The following is a 21,930-nucleotide window of genomic DNA, read 5'->3' as shown; positions in this document are numbered from 1 at the left end:
TGTGACTTTAGACCAGGGTTGGATTTTTTCATATTGTCCAGTGGATTTGAAGTGTTCAGACGTTTGAGTTTTAGTTATAGTTGGAGCTATTTCGCCATCATGGTATGTTGGTTTTTCTTTGTTTTTATGGAAGCAATAGCATCGCAGTTGGCGCTCTTAATTATATTGTTAATATCTAACAAAGTGCATGTTTAACTTTTATTGCAGTTGCACCAAAGAAGCTTTGAAATATAGTTTACAGCTTTACATTTGATAAATATCAAGCCTAAAGTCCATAACGTTGGTAAGTTATACTATTTAGACTGTTTAAGCAATATAAAAGTCAACTAAAGCAATAATATAAATATTTTGTTTTTAATCTTATTTTTCTCACTTATTAAATATAAATAAGTTCGGTGGATCACTTTTATAAAATTGTGATTAAAGTGCTTGAATATCATTTGATATAACTTTATGCTAAATTTCAAATGATACAATTTATATGTATATATAACATGTATAAAATGTATATATGTATTTGACGTGATGTACATTTTCATATGCGGCTTTCTGTTTGTTACAGGGCAATTCAATTTATACTATTTGAATGAAATATAAACACGAACTTTTAACAAGGATTTACGCTGTAGTTGTATTTCTATCAACGCATTGTGAGTTACATAAATGCAAAACCTTCGCGAATAAACGCGTAACTTTCGTGTACGTTATAACGTGAAACTTTCGCGAATAAACGCGCTATAACGCGAAATAATATGTATAAATATACATGTAGTTATGTAAAACAGTAACCCATGATTGGTACAATGAACGAAGACTGACGTTTATGCATTTGCATGTACATGTACCTTAAAGTATAGAACTACATGTATAGTCCTAGTTCTCTTTCAAAAGACAAAACTTTTCTAAATCACGTTTCAGTTTTAAACACAGTCAATGGGACGAATGAATTGAGTTACGGTGTCGATAATGGATTCCCAAACATAATAAAAACCGTTACAGATCTTGTACAGGATCCAGTTAATGTTCTACTAAACCCCTAAAATCTTTATTCCTCTCAAAACTATTAACCACTGTGAAGAAAAAACTTCAAACGCATTGTGCCAAAACATATGCAAGAAGTGGTGTAAATCAAAAGGGGATTTTCAAAATAATAACTTTTAGTAAATTTGAAATCACAAAACTTTTCCCAAATCAACATCAAAACACACGGCATTTCAACATTTTTCTTCACAACCATTCCTGACGATAAATGAAAGACTAGGGTTTTTGACATAATAGACAGCTACTCTTCAATAAAAATGGAACGCAGAAATATCAGTCTTTCAAAAATTAACTTTGTCAAACACCATTCTGATTCAACGCACATGTACTATTAAAACGAGACTGGATTTCCTCATGCCATGGGCACAAATTGTGCTCCTTTATTAGCTGACCTGTTTTTGTATTCTTATGAGGCATAATTTATTCAAAAGCTTCTACATGAGAAGAAAAAATACCTTGCTGCGCCCTTCAACTCGACATTTACATATATCGACGACGTTTTATCTATTAACAATATTCACTTTCATTTGATATACCCCAGTGACAACACATCTATCTTTTACATCTATTTCATGTTTGCATATTTTACTGCAATCTCTTTGATCCGCTCACGTATATCGCTACACAAGGTGTAACGATATACGGGAGCGAATCAAAGGATCATAGGATCTAATTGTAATTAGATTGATTTGACTGAACATTGACTTAGCGGCAAACTAACAACTTAACTTAATGACAAATGGAAATGACTTCAGCTTCTCCACTGTAAACTTATAAATTTATGTAGCAATATTTCATTATTACCTGCATGTGGTGTAAATGTAAAAATCTTTCAACTGATTCGATACGCGAGAGGAAGTTCTGCGTATGATCAATTTTTAAAACAGGGCAAGTTACAGACAAATCATTTGATGTTACAGGTTTCAATAGTATTTTTAAAGTCAGCAATTCACCAACTCTATGGCCCTTGTAATGGTATAATTTGCGAATACAATTTGTCATTAGGTTGAATGCTGTCTGACGTGTTTCATACCAGACCGTTCTTTACACACTGATTTTGACTACATATTGCCCTATTTACCTGGTCAGGATATATGGCTCACGGCTGGTGTGACCGGTCAACAGGGGATGCTTACTCCCTGACACCACCTCTGGTGTCCTACTCTAGCTCAGTTTTGTATTCTCTGTTATTTATGAGCTTGATTACTCTTCGTTATCTTTACCTTTTCATCCAAATAACTGCATGTTATTCGATCGGTCAACTAATAAGAGAGCAATAAAGAGCAAAAGAATAAAAAAAAAACAAAAAAAACGTTCTTCATAAATATGCATTTAAAAAGGTTCAATCCAGTAAAGGGTTTATCAGGCGGAGCACGGAAATCTGCAAGAAAATAGCCTTTATCTCGACAAGATGGTCAAGGAACTGGAATTAAAACCACTCCAGTCCTGAGGAACCAGATTGTGCCTAATAATATTTATACAATAGGTGGTTGAGGGGTTGGTACCGGGGCCATACCACAAAATTTCGTATCAAAGGTCAAACCGAGAGGGGAAATCATTTGAGGACTGTGTAAATACTGTAGTATAGAAAAGGAGAAACTCTAGGCCGATATCCGCGATCCATATAACTCTAATTATTACAACACAAACCGGAACACCCCAGCTCTCAAATCAAGTCAGAAACTTGGAAACAATATCAGTACAGATCTTCCTTCTTTGTGGACGCAATTAATAATTAAGGTAATTCCACCCACATGTGACTTGATATTATTATGGGTCTAGAGTATGAGCTGTATCAATTTCCATGCACTCAGTATAGTTTAATGTATAACCAAAGAAAATGTATACGTTGCCACTTAAAAAAAAGTCAGACATTTAAACAGAATCAGATAATTGCACATTTTCGTTAAGCAGCATCAACAAAAATGCACAAAAGCTGGTTAAATTAACAAAATTTTAATATGAATCGGTATTTTTTTTAAACACTGCATGCGTATCAGAGAAATTATTGTGAAATAGTCATGCAATATAGAGAAAATACCAGCATTAAGTTATTGCCCCAGACAACATTTTTAAAATACAGATAGATAGTTATTCATAGAAAATTAAACCTTTTTCAGTATCAAATATTTTACCAGATTTTTTATTGTTAACAGCAAAAGATATATTTTTACAAAGGTTAATTATAAAGGATTTTGTAAAAACCTATCATTGAAGATCACATGATATTATTATTCCAATGACCAGACATTGCACCTAAGAATAACCAAAATCAATCACTTTTCGATTTTTTATTTTCGAGAGGATAACATGGAAATGACATTAATATTGATATCATTGAATCAAAAACATGAAATTCTTTTAGATATGTGAAACTAAAATACACTAAGTTCATCTTGATTTTGATTGGACAATTACATGTACCAGTGTGATTCCTTTTAAAATATCCGCGGTATGACAAAGAAGAATTACACATTCTTTCAATTTTCTATTAAAAGAATTCAACTTGTTAAATATAAAAACAACATTTAAGGAAAACAGACATTATTTTAATTCCTGTCACTTTCCTTTTAATGTATTTTTCACATGGGTAAAAGTGTATGACAAAATTTGTAAATATGGATCAAATATGGAAGACCCGTGCAACGTACACCAAGCGCAAAATATGTTTTTAAAAGAATTCATGAAAAATTAAAAGAAAGACCGTTGACTATATATACATAGGTAATAAATAGCTCGCATTGATTCTCTTTGTGCCAAAATTTGCACATTTTCGGCAATAATTGGTAATGATAGGTTACAGAAACATGGTCTAGCCTAGTTCTTAATTCCACGGTTAAAACTAAACACGCTTATCTTTTATTTTGTAGATTTCTTTCTATTCCGTTTAGGGTCAGATAGTTTGAAGTAGTTCTTTTTTGCCTTCCACAACGTTGTTCATAAACGTCGACGTCATGACGTTATGTGCGGTTTTTTGTTAGAAACAACGCTATATTTAACTAACGCTTACAAGAAAACGACAAGAGACATAGGGAAAAATTATTGTGTTCTGACAATGGCATATTGTGGACATTCTATGTGTTAAATTTGATCAAATTTGTAGACAGGGCCGATTTTGCTTCCTAACGTACCAAGCCCTTTGAAATCCATTGAAAGAAGAAGCAAATAAACAAAATAAGGAGATCTGATAATTGACTCATTAAAACCCTTTTAAAAATGTACACATTTTACACAATATATAGTCTATACACCATACGGCCTATAAGGTTTTATATCGTCCTGCCAGAACTACTTTTACACTCAACCCAGATTACAAATTACCCGATAATCTCAACCCAGAGTTATCGTTCCTTACACTCACATGACTCGGGTAGAGTATCTGGAACGAAGTGAGTGTATGTATGTATGTATGTATATATATATATATATATATATATATATATATAATGGTGTGCCATTTTAGAATTATGTCTGGCAATATTTTGAGGCAGAACCAATCTTCATGTTGTATGGATCGAGTACCTGTGCCCGGCCCAGCCGCTGAAAAATAGATCTAATTTTTATCGTTTGTAAACGGATAAATGTACGTTAGTCTATTGAAGTAATGAAAACCAAAACAAAGTGGATAGGCCTAATTTAGTATAAAATTCTAACATTTTTGTGATAAGAAATTTGAAACATAAATACGTTGAAATTGATGTATTTATGACATCCATTTGTTTTCTGATTTACAACTTGATCTGTTGATATTGTGCCCATGACATGGTATCTTGTTTGCACAACTGAAACATAACTTTAAATTATCTGGAGCACATGACATATTGTAATGTGTAGCGGTCACCCAGCCAAGTGCTGATCACACTCGCTGTTGCTTTAACTTGCGTGATATAGAGAGACTCTACCACATCAGTAGAAAAGCTAGCTCATTAACGAGACAGTATACGTTCCCTCTGTACTATATGCTATACACTTCAAACTTAGCGTGAGTTCTTTTTGAATGTTTGGCACTTCTACACCAACGGCATCCGCCGTTACCGACGACAACCACTCGTCGCGCGCGGACGAAACCACATATGTACATGGACACGAAGTCCCAGTATGAAAAATGTCCCACCGACCTTTGGGGGTTTATGTACTCGCTTTTCATGACCTCCAAGGATTTGAAGCCGACATTGATGATACTATCATTTACAGTGACACATGGAATGAACATCTCCGAATCATGAGTGCATTCTTCGACATTCTGGCAAAAGCAAATTTAACGGTGAACCTTGGGAAGAGTGATTTTTGTCATGCTATTGGAGAATATCTAGGTTATAAAGTAGGTCAACGTAATGTTACACCTATCATGGGCTAAATTGGAAGCTATCACAAAGTTCCTGATTCATACAAACAAGAAAGAGTTAATGAGATTTTTGGGCGTGACTGTTTTTTAAGATGTCCAAGTTTTCCTCAAGAGTCAACGCTTACCAAGAAAGCAAAAGAGAGTAAAATTTGAATGGACAAAGGACTTTGACGAATGGTTTTGTTAAATTAAATCCGTCCTGATGAGCAGTCCAGTTCTTTCAGCTCCTGCGTTTTCTAAGCAATTTAAGCTTACTGTTGAGGCTAGTGATATAAGAGTTGGTGCTGCTTTGTTTTAAGAACATAGTTATAGGGTTGTTTCTTATTTTTCAAAGACACTTACAAAAAGTCAACAAAAGAGTCAACAAAATTGTTCTACCAGTCTGCATTGGAAGAGCAAAAGAGCTGGGCATCGATACTATCTTCGTTGATGTGGTTGAAAAAGGTGCAGTTTAGAAAATCAATACCCCCTTTTCATCTCGTATGTAGGCTCTTGAGTTATCCGCCGCATAATTGATTTCATTTTGCTTGAAGTTAAGCATACCAGAATAACACATGTGTACTTTCATGGCTGATGCAACAGCGATTAGTTTCAGTATCAACAGATCTTGAAGAACCCTGTGTTTTTGTGTCGGGCGGCTTGGATAACTCAGAAGACGGGTGAAAGAACAGAAGATTATAAAGATCTTGTGTCGGACAAATCTACGCGTTCCAATGGAAATATGTTCCGAGCCTTGCAGAAACGTTTTGTAGAGTCTACAGCTACGTAGAAAACGGAAACGTTGGAGATGTTGTTTTGTTAAAACACTCATCGCAACTGTTGGCCAATCGGACTGATGGAGAACGTAATTCCTGGCAAGGATGAATAAGTGAGAGAATTGGAACTGCGCATTGTGAAGGAATTGAAAGTGTGCGAATATGTCGGTCATATATTTATTAAACATAGATGTTAACGGGAAACTAACAACTCAACTTTATGACAAACGGGATGACTTCAGCTTCTCTATCGTCTCTAATGTAGCATATACCATTATCATCTGCATATGGTGTTTATGTGTCTCAACTGATTGAATACGCAAGAACTTGTTCTGCATATAATCAGTTTTTGAATCGAGGCAGGCTGCTGATAATTTGGATTTTGATATCCGAAAATTCCTAACAGAATTTCCTATTACATTTGTGTCGTGACATACCTTCTAACATATATTAAAGCCCCTATCGAATTTAAAACTCACAGTTTCTGTAGGTCAGCTGCTTATGCAAATCTTGAAGTAAAATCTTCCCAATGCATTAATTTTGAAGGGACCAGATAATTTAATTTTTAGGTATACTTGCCTGAAAGACAATGAGTCTAATACATGGGAATGAAATAATCGAGATATGAATAAAATAAAAGTTAATCAAATTGTAGATTTGATCTTCAGTAGATTAAGATGTCAAAATTTTCAAAATAAAGGAAAAGTAGATAAGTATTGATCATTTTTAAAGTTACATTAAAGAGGTGATGATCTGTGACACAGACTCATGTATACAGAGAGAGAGAGAGAGAGAGAGAGAGAGAGAGAGGTTTATTCATGAGATTTTGTCATTGTATTGCCAGAGGTAGCCATGATAAAAGTGACGAACATTCCACCGGACACGTCCTGGGGTTCTTTGCTATTTGTCTTCGAGAATCGGAGAAAAAGTGGAGGCGGGTCAATAAAGGAGTTGGAGTATGACCCAGATACTCAGTCAGCTGTCATCACGTTTGAAGACCCTGCAGGTGAATTTGATTGATATTACAAAAAATCCTCATAGGATTACCGTATTCGCACTATTTTGAAAAAGGGATGGGGGCAGTTATTTAGAATTTTGTTTAAATATATTTCCAGTGAAAGTTTGATTTCGAAAAATGTTTAGATAGATATTAAATTTCAAATGAGTCATTGTTATATTTTCCTTTGTGATAATATAATCCACCTAGGTCTTAATGATTGATCTATTTTTCAAATCGTCAAAACAAGACAGTAAATACGCAGATATAGTAGCTATTACCGGTAAAATATAAGTGGTACTGTTGAAGGGGATGTCATAATTTTTAAGAGTTAAAAAAAGCCCCAGGGGGCACTTATATAGGTAGGAACACTCAATAGGATGAATGCGGTATCAAATGTTAGCATGTCGATATATATATACATAGAGAGAGAGATTAAAGTACATAAATTACAGAAAAAGACGCTTATAACGAATCTCCAGGACCAGTGAAAAAGAGTTCGTTATAACCAAATTTCACTATATCCAATAAAATTTTCCTTATTTTCCTCTGATGGGGGAATAGATATCACTTTGCAATAAGTGTGAATTCATTATAAGCGTGTTCGTTATAAGTGTTTTACTGTAAGTGTAAATTCATTATAAGCATGTTCGCTGTAACTGTGTTTTACTATAAGTGTGAATTCATTATAAGCGTGTTCGTTATAAGTGTTTTACTGTAAGTGTAAATTCATTATAAGCATGTTCGCTGTAACTGTGTTTTACTATAAGTGTGAATTCATTATAAGCGTGTTTGTTATAAGTGTGTTTTACTATAAGTGTGAATTCATTATAAGCGTGTTCATTATAAATTTGTTTTGCTATAAGTGTGAATTCATTATAAGCGTCTTCGCTGTAACTGTGTTTTACTATAAGTGTGAATTCATTATAAGAGTGTTCATTATAAGTGTGTTTTACTGTAAGTGTGAATTCATTATAAGCGTGTTCATTATAAGTGTGCTTTGCTATAAGTGTGAATTCATTATAAGAGTGTTCGTTATAAGTGTGTTTTACAATAAGTGTGGATTCATTATAAGCGTCTTCGCTATAACTGTGTTTTACTGTAAGTGTGAGTTCATTATAAGCGTGTTCATTATAAGTGTGTTTTACAATAAGTGTGAATTCATTATAAGGGTGATCGTTATAAGTGTGATGTACTGTAATTGTGAATTTTGTATAAGTGGGTTCGTTATAAGTGTGTTTTACTATACATGTATGTAAAATGTATTACAATGTGCTCCATTTGAAAATTTCCAGGACTATTTCTTACCTTAGCAGCTATTCTAGGTCCAAGTATAGTTCTGAATTTGAATATACTGATTATATGTAGTCTGAACTTTAAGCTACTAGTAAATCTTTTCACTGTCCTCTTTAGCTGTGGAGAGAGTTTTGGGGAAAGTGCCAATTTTGTTTAGTGGAAAACAGATTGGAGTGGAGGAATTCCGACCGAACATAAAAGAGGAGAGTACCGCTGAAGAGCCTGACACGGAATCGGAGAATGTTTTAGAGGTTAGGGGCGTGTCTTCATCAACAAGCTCCGACACAGTGGAAATGTACTTCGAGAATACTCGTTGTTCAGGAGGAGGAGACATAAAACAAATAATACGCGAGGCAGACGTGGCATTTTACATAATATTTGAGGAAGAAGGAGGTAAATTTTCCTTATGAGTACTGTAAACGTGGAAATTTACGCGGTGATATGACCTGATAGTGAAAATGTATTACATCTTTGAAAATCTTCTTGTCTACTCCCATATAGAGATCTATATTTGAGAAAAACGAAATGCATGATTATAATGTTTATTCATGAAGCTCTCTACCCGAATTGTGAAATTCATGGCTCCTGGGTCAGGGGTGCAGACCATAGGGCAAGGCCAATGTGGCCATATAGTGAAAATGCATTAAATCTTCGAAAATCTATCGCCCACCGTAAAATGGCTCAAATATTGCCAAAACAGCGTAAAACTATAATCAATCAATCAATCAATCAATGTTCTCTATTGTAATATATATTTGAGAAAACCCTAATGTATGATTATCATATCCATGAAGCTCTCTACCTGACTTGTGAAATTAAATTCATGGCTCCTGGGTCAGGGGTTCAGGCCCTAGGGTGAGGCCAATATGGCCAAATAATAAGAATGTACAAAACTTTCAGTCAGGTGAGATAAATTAAATGCATGGTTATAATGTCCTCTTCTTGAATTGTGAAATTCATGGGTCAGTTTTTTTTGGGGGGGGGGGGGGGGGAATTGGGCGGATGTCAAAATGATTTATAAATATGTTTCAAACTTCCATTAAACATGTGCATAAAGGACTCCATATTGAAACTTAAATGCAAATATAAGACTCCCTGTATGGACTATGATACCTAGGTGTCCGTTAAGGCCCGTGGGCCTCTTGTTTCAAATGTCTGAAATATGATCGTGTTATAATAATGTTATTATGTTGGCATATTTCTGCCCCCCTGTATGCAAGTTATTTTTCTATAATTTATGTCTACATTCAAGATAAATATGTGGACATGCAGGATAATTATGTCAACATGCAACATAACTTTGTTGACATTGTTGCATGTTGACATATTTATGTTGCATGTTGACATAATTATCTTGCATGTGAACATAATCTATAGAAAAATAACTTGCTAATAGGAGGCAGAAATATGCCACCATATGTTATAGAAATACATGTACATGTACATTATTTTTTCAGTGATGGAAAATGTACTGCGCAAGAAACATAAGATTGAGGGAACAGCCATTGAAGTGTGCCGATATGTTCCACCCCCTCCTCCAAAACCAGTTCCAATGTACTCCAACAAATTTTTCATTAAAACCCTCAGTGGCAAAACCACAAAGGACGGACTTGAAATTTTCCCGGAGGCAACAACCAACATAATGCCCTCTAGTATCGAGTATGGGGAACTGGAGGGAACGGCACTTGTCACATTTGAAGAAAATCTTGGTAAGAAAATATTGACCTTTTTAATAGAAAACTCAGCTGTCAAGGATACATAAACAATCTAAAATTAATTTAGTAAAACAAATATATCCGTGTTTATTCTGTATTTTAGTCACTATTGCATCATTTTTGATCCTTGCGAAAATATTAACAACTGTGAAGAAGAAACTTGAAACTATTTGCGCCACAATATATCCCAGGAGTAGTGTAAATCAAATGTAGATTCTAAAACCTTCTGAAAAACTTTTAATAAACGTGAATACACAAAACTATTCTCAAATCAACAACATCAAAACGTATGCTTTTTCAACACTTTACATGTCCATTCTTCACGATAAATTAAAGACTAGAGTTTTTGTCATCAAAGGCTATTGGTTCTTCAACAAAAATGGAAAAAGGAAACATTCAGATCTAGAAATCAGCCAATCAAAGATTATTTTGTTAAACATTTCTCTGATTTTTACCTAACCTTACACTACTCTGAAGTTGATATAAAAAAGATACTGGTGTTCCTCATTGACACTATCTTTGTTATCTTTGGTGATTAGGTCTTCCAACAGTCTGTTCAAATTCACATAGGCACGCATTCTGCTCCTTTATTAGCTGCTGACCTGTTTTTATATTCTACGAGGCAGAATTTATTCAAAAGTTTGTACAGGAGAAGAAAAATTTCTTGCTGCGGCCTTCAACTCGACATTTAAATGTATCGCTGACATTCTATTTATTAACAGCAAATATCTCTATGTTCAATGAAATATCCAAGCATAAAGCAAACGTGGAAGACTCGAATGAAAATGTTAATGGCATACTAACAACTCAACTTTATATCAAATGGGATGACTTCAGCTTCTCTATCGTCAACTTCCCATATTCATGTAGCAATATCCCATTGTCACTTGCATATTCTGTTTATGTGTCGGAAATGATTCAATACGGAAGAGCTTGTTCTGCGTATAATCAGTTTTCAAATCGAGGCAGGTTACTGAGAAACAAGTTGATATTAAAAGGGTTTCAAAAATCTCGTTTAAAGGCAGCATTTAGCAAATTCTATGATCGTTTGTCCATACAGCCTGTCATTTGGTTGAATGCTGTCTGGCGTGTTTGATACCATTTGTTAAGTCGTTCTTTACACACTGATTTTGACTACGGATTGCTCCTTTTACCTGATCAACATATAGGGCTCACGGCGTGTGTTACCAGTCGACAGATGATGCTTAGTCCTCCTGGGCACCTGATCCCACCTCTGGTGTGTCCAGTGGTCCGTGTTTGTCCAACTCTTGAAGTTACGAGTTTGATCTCTGTTGGTTATCTTAACATTTTCATCATTCGTAATGTTACATTAAAGATATGATGATTTGTGACACCGACTTGATGTAAACAGACACACACACAGAGAGAGAGAGAGAGAGAGAGAGAGAGAGAGAGAGGCTTATTCATGAAATCTTTTTTTCATTTTGCGATTACATATGCTAGAAGTGGTGTAAATCAAATGTGGATTCTAAAAAATGCTAAAGAACTTTTAGTAAACTTGAAATCACAAAACTTTTCTCAAATCAACAACATCAAAACGTGTGACTTTTCAACTCTTTACAAGACCATTCCTCACGATAAATTCAGACTAGCCTTTTTGACATCATAGACAGTTGCTTCTTCAACAAAAATGGAAAACGCAAATATTCCTATCTAGTGTTCAGTCATCCAAACAATTACTTTTTAAAACGACACTCTGATTTCACATGCACAAGTACTCTGAAATTGAAATAAAAAATATACTGGAGCTCCTCATTGACAATATCTTCGCGGTCTTTGGTGATCAGGTCTTCCAACAACCTGTTGGAATTCCAATGGGCACGAACTGTGCTCCTTTGTTACCTAACCTGATTTTATATTCCTATGAAGCAGAATTTATTCAACAACTTCTACCTCAGAAGAACAAATCTCTTACTGTGGCCTTCAATTCGACATTTAAATATATCGACGATGTATTATCTATCAACAATAATAATTTTCATTCATATGTCGATTCAATATATCCCAGTGAACTCGAAGTAAAAGACACTACAGAGTCGCCCACTTCTGCTTCATATTTAGATATTTTATTGAAAGTATATATTAACGGCAAACTAATGACAAACGGGATGATTTCAACTTCTCCATCGTCAACTTCCCATATTTATGTATGCAATATTCCATTATCACCTGCATATGGTGTTTCTCATCTCTCAACTGATTCGATACACAAGAGCTTGTTCTGCGTATGGTCATATTTTAAATCGAAGCAGGCTACTGACAAACAAGTTGATGGTGCAGGGGTTCCAACAGTCTCGTTTAAAATCAGCATTTCGCAAATTCTATGGTCATTATAACGATCTAGTTTGCCAAAACAACCTATCATTGGGTCAAATACTGTATAACGTGTTTCATACCGATTGTTAGGCCGTTCTTGGCACACTTATTTTGACTACGGATAACTCCGTTAACTTGATCAACATACAGAGCTCACGGCGGGTGTGACTGGTCGACAGGGGATGCTTACTCCTCCTAGGCACCTGATCCCACCTCTGGTGTGTCCAGGGGTCCGTGTTTGCCCAACTATCTATTTTGTATTGTTGGAGTTGTGAGATTGATCACCGTTCGTTATCTTCACCTACGCTTATTCATGAAATATGTTCACTGTGTGTATTACCAGAGGTAGCCATGATAAAAGTGACAGACATTCCACCTGACACGTGCGAGGATTCTTTGCTGTTTTTCTTCGAGAATCGAAGAAAAAGTGGAGGCGGATCAATAAAGGAGTTGGAGTATGACCCAGACATATGATGATCTGTGACACAGACTTGTGTATACAGAGAGAGAGAGAGAGAGAGAGAGAGAGAGAGACGCTATTCATGAGACCTTGTCATTGCATTATCAGAGGTAGCCATGATAAAAGTGACGAACATTCCACCGGACACGTCCGAGGATTCATTGCTGTTTTTCTTCGAGAATCGAAGAAAAAGTGGAGGCGGGTCAATAAAGGAGTTGGAGTATGACCCAGATACTCAGTCAGCTGTCATCACGTTTGAAGACCCTGCAGGTGAATTTGATTGATATTACAAAAAATCCTCATAGGATTACCGTATTCGCACTATTTTGAAAAAGGGATGGGGGCAGTTATTTAGAATTTTGTTTAAATATATTTCCAGTGAAAGTTTGATTTCGAAAAATGTTTAGATAGATATTAAATTTCAAATGAGTCATTGTTATATTTTCCTTTGTGATAATATAATCCACCTAGGTCTTAATGATTGATCTATTTTTCAAATCGTCAAAACAAGACAGTAAATACGCAGATATAGTAGCTATTACCGGTAAAATATAAGTGGTACTGTTGAAGGGGATGTCATAATTTTTAAGAGTTAAAAAAAGCCCCAGGGGGCACTTATATAGGTAGGAACACTCAATAGGATGAATGCGGTATCAAATGTTAGCATGTCGATATATATATACATAGAGAGAGAGATTAAAGTACATAAATTACAGAAAAAGACGCTTATAACGAATCTCCAGGACCAGTGAAAAAGAGTTCGTTATAACCAAATTTCACTATATCCAATAAAATTTTCCTTATTTTCCTCTGATGGGGGAATAGATATCACTTTGCAATAAGTGTGAATTCATTATAAGCGTGTTCGTTATAAGTGTTTTACTGTAAGTGTAAATTCATTATAAGCATGTTCGCTGTAACTGTGTTTTACTATAAGTGTGAATTCATTATAAGCGTGTTCGTTATAAGTGTTTTACTGTAAGTGTAAATTCATTATAAGCATGTTCGCTGTAACTGTGTTTTACTATAAGTGTGAATTCATTATAAGCGTGTTTGTTATAAGTGTGTTTTACTATAAGTGTGAATTCATTATAAGCGTGTTCATTATAAATTTGTTTTGCTATAAGTGTGAATTCATTATAAGCGTCTTCGCTGTAACTGTGTTTTACTATAAGTGTGAATTCATTATAAGAGTGTTCATTATAAGTGTGTTTTACTGTAAGTGTGAATTCATTATAAGCGTGTTCATTATAAGTGTGCTTTGCTATAAGTGTGAATTCATTATAAGAGTGTTCGTTATAAGTGTGTTTTACAATAAGTGTGGATTCATTATAAGCGTCTTCGCTATAACTGTGTTTTACTGTAAGTGTGAGTTCATTATAAGCGTGTTCATTATAAGTGTGTTTTACAATAAGTGTGAATTCATTATAAGGGTGATCGTTATAAGTGTGATGTACTGTAATTGTGAATTTTGTATAAGTGGGTTCGTTATAAGTGTGTTTTACTATACATGTATGTAAAATGTATTACAATGTGCTCCATTTGAAAATTTCCAGGACTATTTCTTACCTTAGCAGCTATTCTAGGTCCAAGTATAGTTCTGAATTTGAATATACTGATTATATGTAGTCTGAACTTTAAGCTACTAGTAAATCTTTTCACTGTCCTCTTTAGCTGTGGAGAGAGTTTTGGGGAAAGTGCCAATTTTGTTTAGTGGAAAACAGATTGGAGTGGAGGAATTCCGACCGAACATAAAAGAGGAGAGTACCGCTGAAGAGCCTGACACGGAATCGGAGAATGTTTTAGAGGTTAGGGGCGTGTCTTCATCAACAAGCTCCGACACAGTGGAAATGTACTTCGAGAATACTCGTTGTTCAGGAGGAGGAGACATAAAACAAATAATACGCGAGGCAGACGTGGCATTTTACATAATATTTGAGGAAGAAGGAGGTAAATTTTCCTTATGAGTACTGTAAACGTGGAAATTTACGCGGTGATATGACCTGATAGTGAAAATGTATTACATCTTTGAAAATCTTCTTGTCTACTCCCATATAGAGATCTATATTTGAGAAAAACGAAATGCATGATTATAATGTTTATTCATGAAGCTCTCTACCCGAATTGTGAAATTCATGGCTCCTGGGTCAGGGGTGCAGACCATAGGGCAAGGCCAATGTGGCCATATAGTGAAAATGCATTAAATCTTCGAAAATCTATCGCCCACCGTAAAATGGCTCAAATATTGCCAAAACAGCGTAAAACTATAATCAATCAATCAATCAATCAATGTTCTCTATTGTAATATATATTTGAGAAAACCCTAATGTATGATTATCATATCCATGAAGCTCTCTACCTGACTTGTGAAATTAAATTCATGGCTCCTGGGTCAGGGGTTCAGGCCCTAGGGTGAGGCCAATATGGCCAAATAATAAGAATGTACAAAACTTTCAGTCAGGTGAGATAAATTAAATGCATGGTTATAATGTCCTCTTCTTGAATTGTGAAATTCATGGGTCAGTTTTGGGGGGGGGGGGGGGGGGGGAATTGGGCGGATGTCAAAATGATTTATAAATATGTTTCAAACTTCCATTAAACATGTGCATAAAGGACTCCATATTGAAACTTAAATGCAAATATAAGACTCCCTGTATGGACTATGATACCTAGGTGTCCGTTAAGGCCCGTGGGCCTCTTGTTTCAAATGTCTGAAATATGATCGTGTTATAATAATGTTATTATGTTGGCATATTTCTGCCCCCCTGTATGCAAGTTATTTTTCTATAATTTATGTCTACATTCAAGATAAATATGTGGACATGCAGGATAATTATGTCAACATGCAACATAACTTTGTTGACATTGTTGCATGTTGACATATTTATGTTGCATGTTGACATAATTATCTTGCATGTGAACATAATCTATAGAAAAATAACTTGCTAATAGGAGGCAGAAATATGCCACCATATGTTATAGAAATACATGTACATGTACATTATTTTTTCAGTGATGGAAAATGTACTGCGCAAGAAACATAAGATTGAGGGAACAGCCATTGAAGTGTGCCGATATGTTCCACCCCCTCCTCCAAAACCAGTTCCAATGTACTCCAACAAATTTTTCATTAAAACCCTCAGTGGCAAAACCACAAAGGACGGACTTGAAATTTTCCCGGAGGCAACAACCAACATAATGCCCTCTAGTATCGAGTATGGGGAACTGGAGGGAACGGCACTTGTCACATTTGAAGAAAATCTTGGTAAGAAAATATTGACCTTTTTAATAGAAAACTCAGCTGTCAAGGATACATAAACAATCTAAAATTAATTTAGTAAAACAAATATATCCGTGTTTATTCTGTATTTTAGTCACTATTGCATCATTTTTGATCCTTGCGAAAATATTAACAACTGTGAAGAAGAAACTTGAAACTATTTGCGCCACAATATATCCCAGGAGTAGTGTAAATCAAATGTAGATTCTAAAACCTTCTGAAAAACTTTTAATAAACGTGAATACACAAAACTATTCTCAAATCAACAACATCAAAACGTATGCTTTTTCAACACTTTACATGTCCATTCTTCACGATAAATTAAAGACTAGAGTTTTTGTCATCAAAGGCTATTGGTTCTTCAACAAAAATGGAAAAAGGAAACATTCAGATCTAGAAATCAGCCAATCAAAGATTATTTTGTTAAACATTTCTCTGATTTTTACCTAACCTTACACTACTCTGAAGTTGATATAAAAAAGATACTGGTGTTCCTCATTGACACTATCTTTGTTATCTTTGGTGATTAGGTCTTCCAACAGTCTGTTCAAATTCACATAGGCACGCATTCTGCTCCTTTATTAGCTGCTGACCTGTTTTTATATTCTACGAGGCAGAATTTATTCAAAAGTTTGTACAGGAGAAGAAAAATTTCTTGCTGCGGCCTTCAACTCGACATTTAAATGTATCGCTGACATTCTATTTATTAACAGCAAATATCTCTATGTTCAATGAAATATCCAAGCATAAAGCAAACGTGGAAGACTCGAATGAAAATGTTAATGGCATACTAACAACTCAACTTTATATCAAATGGGATGACTTCAGCTTCTCTATCGTCAACTTCCCATATTCATGTAGCAATATCCCATTGTCACTTGCATATTCTGTTTATGTGTCGGAAATGATTCAATACGGAAGAGCTTGTTCTGCGTATAATCAGTTTTCAAATCGAGGCAGGTTACTGAGAAACAAGTTGATATTAAAAGGGTTTCAAAAATCTCGTTTAAAGGCAGCATTTAGCAAATTCTATGATCGTTTGTCAATACAGCCTGTCATTTGGTTGAATGCTGTCTGGCGTGTTTGATACCATTTGTTAAGTCGTTCTTTACACACTGATTTTGACTACGGATTGCTCCTTTTACCTGATCAACATATAGGGCTCACGGCGTGTGTTACCAGTCGACAGATGATGCTTAGTCCTCCTGGGCACCTGATCCCACCTCTGGTGTGTCCAGTGGTCCGTGTTTGTCCAACTCTTGAAGTTACGAGTTTGATCTCTGTTGGTTATCTTAACATTTTCATCATTCGTAATGTTACATTAAAGATATGATGATTTGTGACACCGACTTGATGTAAACAGACACACACACAGAGAGAGAGAGAGAGAGAGAGAGAGAGAGAGAGAGGCTTATTCATGAAATCTTTTTTTCATTTTGCGATTACATATGCTAGAAGTGGTGTAAATCAAATGTGGATTCTAAAAAATGCTAAAGAACTTTTAGTAAACTTGAAATCACAAAACTTTTCTCAAATCAACAACATCAAAACGTGTGACTTTTCAACTCTTTACAAGACCATTCCTCACGATAAATTCAGACTAGCCTTTTTGACATCATAGACAGTTGCTTCTTCAACAAAAATGGAAAACGCAAATATTCCTATCTAGTGTTCAGTCATCCAAACAATTACTTTTTAAAACGACACTCTGATTTCACATGCACAAGTACTCTGAAATTGAAATAAAAAATATACTGGAGCTCCTCATTGACAATATCTTCGCGGTCTTTGGTGATCAGGTCTTCCAACAACCTGTTGGAATTCCAATGGGCACGAACTGTGCTCCTTTGTTACCTAACCTGATTTTATATTCCTATGAAGCAGAATTTATTCAACAACTTCTACCTCAGAAGAACAAATCTCTTACTGTGGCCTTCAATTCGACATTTAAATATATCGACGATGTATTATCTATCAACAATAATAATTTTCATTCATATGTCGATTCAATATATCCCAGTGAACTCGAAGTAAAAGACACTACAGAGTCGCCCACTTCTGCTTCATATTTAGATATTTTATTGAAAGTATATATTAACGGCAAACTAATGACAAACGGGATGATTTCAACTTCTCCATCGTCAACTTCCCATATTTATGTATGCAATATTCCATTATCACCTGCATATGGTGTTTCTCATCTCTCAACTGATTCGATACACAAGAGCTTGTTCTGCGTATGGTCATATTTTAAATCGAAGCAGGCTACTGACAAACAAGTTGATGGTGCAGGGGTTCCAACAGTCTCGTTTAAAATCAGCATTTCGCAAATTCTATGGTCATTATAACGATCTAGTTTGCCAAAACAACCTATCATTGGGTCAAATACTGTATAACGTGTTTCATACCGATTGTTAGGCCGTTCTTGGCACACTTATTTTGACTACGGATAACTCCGTTAACTTGATCAACATACAGAGCTCACGGCGGGTGTGACTGGTCGACAGGGGATGCTTACTCCTCCTAGGCACCTGATCCCACCTCTGGTGTGTCCAGGGGTCCGTGTTTGCCCAACTATCTATTTTGTATTGTTGGAGTTGTGAGATTGATCACCGTTCGTTATCTTCACCTACGCTTATTCATGAAATATGTTCACTGTGTGTATTACCAGAGGTAGCCATGATAAAAGTGACAGACATTCCACCTGACACGTGCGAGGATTCTTTGCTGTTTTTCTTCGAGAATCGAAGAAAAAGTGGAGGCGGATCAATAAAGGAGTTGGAGTATGACCCAGACATATGATGATCTGTGACACAGACTTGTGTATACAGAGAGAGAGAGAGAGAGAGAGAGAGAGAGAGACGCTATTCATGAGACCTTGTCATTGCATTATCAGAGGTAGCCATGATAAAAGTGACGAACATTCCACCGGACACGTCCGAGGATTCATTGCTGTTTTTCTTCGAGAATCGAAGAAAAAGTGGAGGCGGGTCAATAAAGGAGTTGGAGTATGACCTAGATACTCAGTCAGCTGTCATCACGTTTGAAGACCCTGAAGGTGAATTTGATCGATATTACAAAAAATCCTCATAGGATTACCATATTCATCCTAATTTTTGAACAGAGTGAGGGGGCAGTTGTTTAGAACTTTGTTTATATATATTTTTAATGAAAGTTTGAGTTTGAAAAATGTTTAAATAGATATTAAATTGTAAATGAGTAATTGTTTTATTTTCCATTGTGATAATGTAATCCACTCAGGATGTAATGATTGATGATCAAGACAGTAAATACACAGATATAGTAGCTATTACCGGTAAAATATAAGTGGTACTGTTGTTAAAGCGGATGTCTGAATTTGAGTTTAAAAAAGCCCCAGGGGGCACTTTTATTTGGTAGGAACATTCAATAGGATGAATGTGGTATTAACATTATAGTATACGCAATCTAATTAAAATCAGACCTTCTCTAACCTTCTCCAGTGTAACGGTTAGAGAAGGTCAGATTTTAATTAGATTGTAGTATACGGATATAGAGATCAAAGTATATAGATTACAGGAAAAAAAAACCGGTGGTAACGAACCTCCAGGATCAGTAAAAAAGAGTTTGTTATAACCAAACTTCATTATATCCATTAAGATTTTCGTTATTTTCCTCTAATAGGGGAGTAAATATCATTGCAGAATAAGTGTGAATTCGTTCTAAGGGAGTTTGTTATAAGAGTCTTTTACTGTATATGGAATATAATACAATGTGCTCCATGTGAAATTTTCCAGGACTATCTCTTCCCTTAGCAGCTATTTTAGGTCTATGGTTCTGAGTGAGATGATTATATGTAGTCTGAACTTTAAACTACTAGTAAATCTTTTCACTCCTCTTTAGCTGTGAAGAGAGTTCTAGGGAAAATTCCAATTTTGTTTAGTGGAAAACAGATTGGAGTGGAGGAATTCCGACTGAACATAAAAGAGGAGAGTACTGCTGAAGAGCCTGACGTGGAATCGGAGAATGTTTTAGAAGTTAGGGGCGTGTCTTCATCAACAAGCTCCAACACAGTGGAAATGTACTTCGAGAACACTCTTCGTTCAAGAGGGGGAGACATAAAACAAATACGCGAGGAAGACGGAATATTTTACATAATATTTGAGGAGGAAGGAGGTAAATTTCCCTCATGATTACTGTACACGTGGAAATTTACGCGTGGCAGTTATTTACACTAAATACGCGATTACCCCCACGCATACCGTTCCCATAGTTAATCAATACACTAATCAACACTTCGCGCATGCTATGTCCCTCATGCGCCATCTTGCAGTTAAAAAAATCATATTTTCATAGATTGATCTTTGTAATTTACTGATCTGTAGCTTTGAGAGTTGTTATTTTTCCATCAATTGCAGTCAACTACAAAAATGTCTCCGGGTGAGGAACCCATAAACCTGAATGAAAATATAATGGTTAAGTATAATTCAGTTGTAACCTCTTACATTTGGTAGGGTAAAGAAGGGAAACTTGGCTTTTCACTGAATGACGTTTGGCTGACCCCACAAAGGGAAGTAACCCATGGCGAAGTGTAGATTCGTGTATTTATTAATTAAAGATACTGACATCACATGATTTAACACTATGCGTGTGGTTTGCAAAGGAAATGTGCGTAATTAACAACACATGAAAATATTCTAGCTTACAGTACTCAAAAAGTGTAAAATATCAGCAAGAGTTTTTCTTTTCAAAATCTTTTTAAAATTTCGATGTCTCTATCCATGCGGAACGCACATATATTATTATTTTCTAAAAGTGCTTTTTAATGTATCAAATATTTGAAACATTTTTAGGTGGGACAAAAACTAAATGTATGAAACCCTCTACTGAAATTTTGAAATTTTTGGCCTTTGGGCAAGGCATTCAAGCCCTTAGGTTGGGCTGATATGACCTGATAGTGAAAATGTATTACATCTTTGAAAATCTTCTTGTCTACTCCCATATATATTTGAGAAAAACGAAATGCATGATTAAAATGTTTATTCATGAAGCTCTCTACCCGAATTGTGAAATTCATGGCTCCTGGGTCAGTGGTTCAGACCATAGGGCAAGGCGAATGTGGCCATATAGTGAAAATGCATTAAATCTTCGAAAATCTATCGCCCACCGTAAAATGGCTCAAATATTGCCAAAACAGCGTAAAACTATAATCAATCAATCAATCAATCAATCAATGTTCTCTATTGTAATATATATTTGAGAAAACCCTAATGTATGATTATCATATCCATGAAGCTCTCTACCTGACTTGTGAAATTAAATTCAAGGCTCCTGTGTCAGGGGTTCAGGCCCTAGGGTGAGGCCAATATGGCCAAATAATAAAAATGTATAAAAATTTCAGTCAGGTGAGATAAATTAAATGCATGGTTATAATGTCCTCTTCTTGAATTGTGAAATTCATGGGTCAGATTTTTTTGGGAGGTTAGGGGGTTGGGTGGATGTCAAAATGATTTATAAATATGTTTCAAACTTCCATTAAACATGTGCACAAAGGACTCCATATTGAGACTTAAATGCAAACATGAGACTCCCTGTATGGGCTGATACTCAGGTGTCCGCTAAGGCCCGTGGGCCTCTTGTTTCAAATGTCTGAAATATGATCGTGTTATAATAATGTTATTATGTTGGCATATTTCTGCCCCCCTGTATGCAAGTTATTTTTCTA

General features: G+C 35.4%; 1 protein-coding gene across 3 annotated transcripts in view; it reads left to right on the top strand.

The window, feature by feature from the left end:
• LOC130050337 (protein mono-ADP-ribosyltransferase PARP14-like) overlaps positions 1-21,930 on the top strand; it is a 32,165-nt gene that overhangs the window by 6,446 nt on the left and 3,789 nt on the right. The window contains exons 2-10 of one of the 3 annotated variants that reach the window (XM_056150161.1): positions 208-283; positions 6,986-7,147; positions 8,552-8,827; positions 9,892-10,143; positions 13,055-13,216; positions 14,621-14,896; positions 15,960-16,211; positions 19,123-19,284; positions 20,109-20,381. In XM_056150161.1, the coding sequence (XP_056006136.1) occupies positions 6,994-7,147; positions 8,552-8,827; positions 9,892-10,143; positions 13,055-13,216; positions 14,621-14,896; positions 15,960-16,211; positions 19,123-19,284; positions 20,109-20,381 (1,807 nt within the window). In that variant the 5' untranslated portion in view covers positions 208-283; positions 6,986-6,993. The remainder of the gene's footprint in view (positions 1-207; positions 284-6,985; positions 7,148-8,551; positions 8,828-9,891; positions 10,144-13,054; positions 13,217-14,620; positions 14,897-15,959; positions 16,212-19,122; positions 19,285-20,108; positions 20,382-21,930) is intronic. The other 2 variants (XM_056150162.1, XM_056150163.1) reach the window with 2 other exon arrangements.

This window comes from Ostrea edulis, chromosome 9, assembly GCF_947568905.1.
Source record: "Ostrea edulis chromosome 9, xbOstEdul1.1, whole genome shotgun sequence".
Classification (NCBI taxonomy): Eukaryota; Metazoa; Mollusca; class Bivalvia; order Ostreida; family Ostreidae; genus Ostrea; species Ostrea edulis.
The sequence above is the reverse complement of the archived record's forward strand: the minus strand, read 5'-3'. Positions and strand labels throughout refer to the sequence as shown.